General features: G+C 55.4%; 1 protein-coding gene across 1 annotated transcript; it reads right to left on the bottom strand.

Moving 5' to 3' along the window:
• Positions 1-503: 503 nt before the first annotated feature.
• Positions 504-3,903, bottom strand: LOC111149721 (serum amyloid A-2 protein). Its single transcript, XM_022506958.1, has 4 exons — positions 3,829-3,903; positions 3,284-3,375; positions 1,132-1,270; positions 504-745 (listed from the first exon to the last, which is right to left on the bottom strand). Exons 2-4 carry the CDS (start codon positions 3,369-3,371, stop codon positions 583-585), a joined length of 390 nt encoding a protein of 129 aa, XP_022362666.1. The 5' UTR covers positions 3,372-3,375; positions 3,829-3,903; the 3' UTR covers positions 504-582.
• Between the last annotated feature and the right edge of the window lie 600 nt (positions 3,904-4,503).

Genomic DNA, 4,503 nt, shown 5'->3' with positions numbered 1-4,503 from the left:
CAAGCATTTTTTTAAAAAGATTTTATTTATTTATTTATTTGTCAGAGAAAGAGAGAGAGAGTACACAAGCAGGCAGAGTGGCAGGCAGAGGCAGAGAGGCAGGCAGAGAAGCAGACTCCCTGCCCAGCAAGGAGTCCCATGGGAAACTCGATCCCAGGACCCTAGGATCATGACCTGAGCCGAAGGCAGCAGCTTAACCAACTGGGCCACCCAGGCGTCCCCTCACAAGCATTTACTAAACTTTTTTTTTAATTTTATTTATTTATTTGACAGTGAGAGATCACAAGTAGGCAGAGAGACAGACAGAGAGAGAGGCAGAGAGAGAGGAAGGGAAGCTGGCTCCCGGCCAAGCAGAGAGCCCGAAGCGGGGCTCTATCCCAGGATCCTGGGATCATGACCTGAGCCAAAGGCAGAGGCTTTAACCCACTGAGCCACCCAGGCGCCCCTTTACTAAACATTTTAATGTGTTCTTTAAAGTATTCAGTAGGAAGGGTATACAATTCAGGAACTCTTAACTCAGCAACTGTTCCTGCCCTCAGGGGCCTCATAGCCCATCCCCCCAGGGCAGAGCCAAGGGAAAGCTCAGTACTTGTCAGGCAGGCCAGGGGGTCGGAAGTGGTTGGGGTCTTTGCCACTCCGGCCCCATTCGTTGGCAGCCTGGTCAGCCTTTGAGTCCTCCACTCCGTGGCCGCTGTCTCCATACTTGAAAAGGTCTGTGACTCTCTGAGAATGCTCTCTGGCATCACTGGAATGAAGGAAGGCAGGTAGAGATTCATTAGGGGCTGCTGAGCAACAGGCCCCCGCCACCACCAATCCCTTCTCTTTCTGAGGGATGGCTGAGAGGAGCCCAGGCCAGAGGGGCTGAAACACCGACCCTGCTCCACGCACACCCCAGGTCAGCCCAGGCTGGTCCCCTTGCCCACAGCAGGAGGGTGGGAGTCCCCCATTCCCACTGGCCTTGCTCTGGCTCTGCCAGCCACTCAGACCCCACACTGGGCACAGAGGGGACGGTGGCAAGAGGACCAGGAGCCCCTGTCTCTACAGGAAGCTTCTCTAGGATTGGCCCCTCCTGGCTCTCTAAGGCCACCATGCTCAGCCAGGCCATCCCTGCATCCCCGGGGCCCTTGTTACCTGATGACTCTAGCGGCCCAGGTGCCCCCAGGACCCCTTTGTGCAGCATCATAGTTCCCGCGGGCATGGAAGTATTTGTCCGAATTTTTGTAATTGGCTTCTCTCATGTCAGAGTAGGCTCTGTACATGTCCCAAGCCCCTGCGAGAGAAGGACAAGTCAACAGGGATATCAGGTGGACAGAGAGCCAGTGGCAAACCACAGAGAAGAATCAAGGAACGGCCGATCTCCCACTGACTCAATATTTCTGCCTGGGCTCCCAGCACCCTTGGGCACCCGAGGCTGAGAACAGGCTTTCTCCTAGTTGGCTTCTCCAGGCATCCCTAGTGAGGGTGCTGGGGGCGGGGCACAGCCAGGTTGCACCTGTGTGTCTGTTCCTATGCTATCTCCATGCTCCATCCACCGAGAGCTCTATGTGAGCTGCTCAAGAGGAGGAAGGAGGTGTTATCAAACAGCCTTTCTCGGGCGCCTGGGTGGCTCAGTGGGTTAAGCTGCTGCCTTCGGCTCAGGTCGTGATCTCAGGGTCCTGGGATCGAGTCCCACATCAGGCTCTCTGCTCAGTAGGGAGCCTGCTTCCCTCTCTCTCTCTGCCTGCCTCTCTGTCTACTTGTGTTCTCTCTCTGTCAAATAAATAAATAAAATCTTAAAAAATAAAACAGCCTTTCTCAACCACAGCACCACTGAGATTTGGGGCCAGATAATTCTCTGTTGCTCAAGCCTGTTCTGAGACTGTAGGATGCGTAACAGCCTCCCTGACCTCATCCCACTAGATGTGAGCAACGTATGCCCTGAGGCTCACAACTAGAAATGTTTCCAGGCATTGCCACGTGTCCCCAGGCACAAGATTGCCCTTGGCCAGGAAGCACTGGTGGAGAATGAAGCACAGATGATGAGGTCTGATTCTGAGAAAGGCCCAGGAGCACAGCACCTTTGCCCCAAGGCCTAGCAAATCCGTTCTTGCAGAGTGAAGGCACATGACTGTGACCCGAGTCCCTCTGAGTGTTGGGGCACAAATGGCATTCTGACAACTCTCTGAATAGACCGCTCAGATGACGGGGACAGCTTGAGGAAGCACGCGCTGGAACCCCGGCCCTCAGCCATCCTTTGCTGCTCTTTCTAATCACCGGCGGCCTTTGAACATCCTGGTGGCCAGGTCACCCCCACCCCCGGTTTCCTGAGCCTCTCAGGGGTGGATCTCAGGCTTCAGGGGACTGAGATGCTCCCCCGGTGAGTCCAACACCATTGCAGATTGAGAGTCCCCCAGCTTTGGGAAGTGACACTCAGACACATCTACCTGGCTAGAGCTCTGACCTCCTCTGCAGCTGGGTTCTAGCTTCTCTGCCACCTGCTGCCTGGATGACAGTCCCTGACCTGGGACTCAGCTGCTCTAAACCTCAGCTCCCTCCCTTTCATGTGGGAAAGATGCCTGCCTCACCAAGATGTCCTGAAGTCAGAGTCGGAGAGCACCTGTCCCAGCTTGAGCAGAAGTGTCCCCGTTGGCCCAGAAGCCTCCCAGTTCGCACTGACGGGGTCATGGAAAACCCTCAGCCCCGGGCTGACCAGCATAGCTGGTCACTGCCCATTGCGTGAAGGTGCTGAGTTCCTAGTGCAGGCTTGATAGATGGTTGTTAGTCTCCCCTCCCCTTTCTTTTTTTGCTCCCGTTAAGGGCCAGGAAAGGGGAGGAAACAGATCTCCCAGGGACAGCATCACTGACAAGAGGAAGCATCAGGGAGAGCCACGCTGGAGGTGTCTGTAAATTAGTCAATCAGGAAATGGCAGGAAGGGTGGAAGGGAGGGAGGGAGGAAGAATGGGAGGAAGGGCTGGCTGAAGGGAGGGAGGGAAAGGAGAAGAAGGAGGGACAGCTTTAATCAGACACTGTGCCTTTTGTCTGCAGGAAATTCTGTGCCATTTCAAGACTCATTTTGTGTCTTCTAGTCGAACTGACACTTCAGCTGGGAATGATGATGGCTCCTTCTCTAGTAGGAGTGGACACAAACCCTGTGCCTTTCGATCTGTTTCATGAAGAGCTCCCCCAAAACCGGGCACATTCTACCACAGAGGGCAACACACCTAACGCAGTAGCTGAACCCTTGCAAGTGCTCAGGGCAAATCCAAGTGGCCCGTGGATGCCACCCCCGTCCTGTGACCTTACCTTGAGCAGCCTCACTGATGAATGAATACCATTGGCTGCTGACCCCCAGGACCAAGGAGCAGAAGATGAGGCCCGTAAAAAGCTTCATGGTGCTGAAATGAAGGAAGGAGAGGGTCAGGGGGCAAGGACAGGACCCGCACCCCCTCGGGGATTTGCAGGTCACATGAAGCCTGGTGCCCGTTCCATTTGTTCTCAGTAGACTCTCCGGGTCCACGCAGGAAACACTGCAGTAGGTTCTCACTCAGAACCACAGTCCCCAGGGCTGAACCCTTCAGCCTGACCCTAGGCTGGCTAAGAGGTCCCCAGGGTGGCACTGATGGGGCAACAGGGCAGCTGGGACCAACTTGTCCCAGCCTAGAGCAGCCTGTCATCAACCAAAAAACCTTATCATCCACAGGGTCTACTGGGTGCCACTCTGCGAGCACAGACCTCATACGGGACAAATACAAAGCAGAATTATTATTTTTCAAGGGATCTACATCCTGATGGGAAAGAGAAAAGAGACTCTGTTCTACATCCAGTCCCTCTTTGGAGTAGCCCCTCACCTGAGTTCTGGTGGAGCAGAGCTGCTGGTCCCTGCCTGCTGGGGAGAGGTGGCTGGTATTTATACTGAGCCCTCCCTGCTGGGCACACGGGAAGAGAAGAAAAACCAGACTTGGTGCCCGGAAAAGTCTCCCCAGGTCATGGCCCCTAGAGACCTGCAAAGGAGAACTTACGGGACACCGGTGGTTTTCTTCATCCACAGGTCAATTCCCGGTTGTGCAATCCTGAGGACACAGGTTGGCTGGTTGTGCTGGCGGCCGGGGCTCCGGAGGAGGGTCCCGCTGTCAGAGCTGGAGGGGCTGTGGAGAGGAGTGGTGTGGAGCCTGAGGGGGTGGCCCACTGACCCCTGGAAGGTGTGTGGTTAGGTAGAGGAGAGCTCCTCTAGCCAGGACCTTGCTTCCCTGCTCACTTCCTCAGGCTGGTCCCTGCCGGGCCAGATGGCAGATGTGCTAGAAATGAGAAATGACACGCTTTGTGTTCCTGCCTAAAGCTCTTGGACTGGTGAGCCCCACCAAGTCCCTCGGGTGCCCTGGGAGGTCCTTGCCCCAGTCTATGTGCACCTGCTAAGCTTTCAGCTCTGAGGCCCAGGGAAGCCCTGCTCAGCCGGCTCAGCCCATGAGCACATGCATTATGGAAGCCGGTTCCTGGGTCGGGAGTATCTAGTCGGAGGGATTCTG

This window comes from Enhydra lutris, unplaced genomic scaffold (genome assembly GCF_002288905.1).
Source record: "Enhydra lutris kenyoni isolate GAN:26980312 unplaced genomic scaffold, ASM228890v2 scaffoldscaffold22, whole genome shotgun sequence".
Classification (NCBI taxonomy): domain Eukaryota; kingdom Metazoa; phylum Chordata; class Mammalia; order Carnivora; family Mustelidae; genus Enhydra; species Enhydra lutris.
Note: the sequence above shows the minus strand (reverse complement) of the source record. Positions and strands in the feature narration are given on the sequence as shown.

What these genes read in the sequence shown, in the direction of transcription:
- LOC111149721 (XM_022506958.1), bottom strand. Translation starts at nt 3,371, where the DNA reads ATGAAGCTTTTTACGGGCCTCATCTTCTGCTCCTTGGTCCTGGGGGTC. An exon ending in CATCAGTGAGGCTGCTCAAG is followed by an intron (nt 1,271 to 3,283) that starts GTAAGGTCACAG and finishes CTTCTCTCGCAG; the next exon opens with GGGCTTGGGACATGTACAGA. An exon ending in TGGGCCGCTAGAGTCATCAG is followed by an intron (nt 746 to 1,131) that starts GTAACAAGGGCC and finishes CCTTCATTCCAG; the next exon opens with TGATGCCAGAGAGCATTCTC.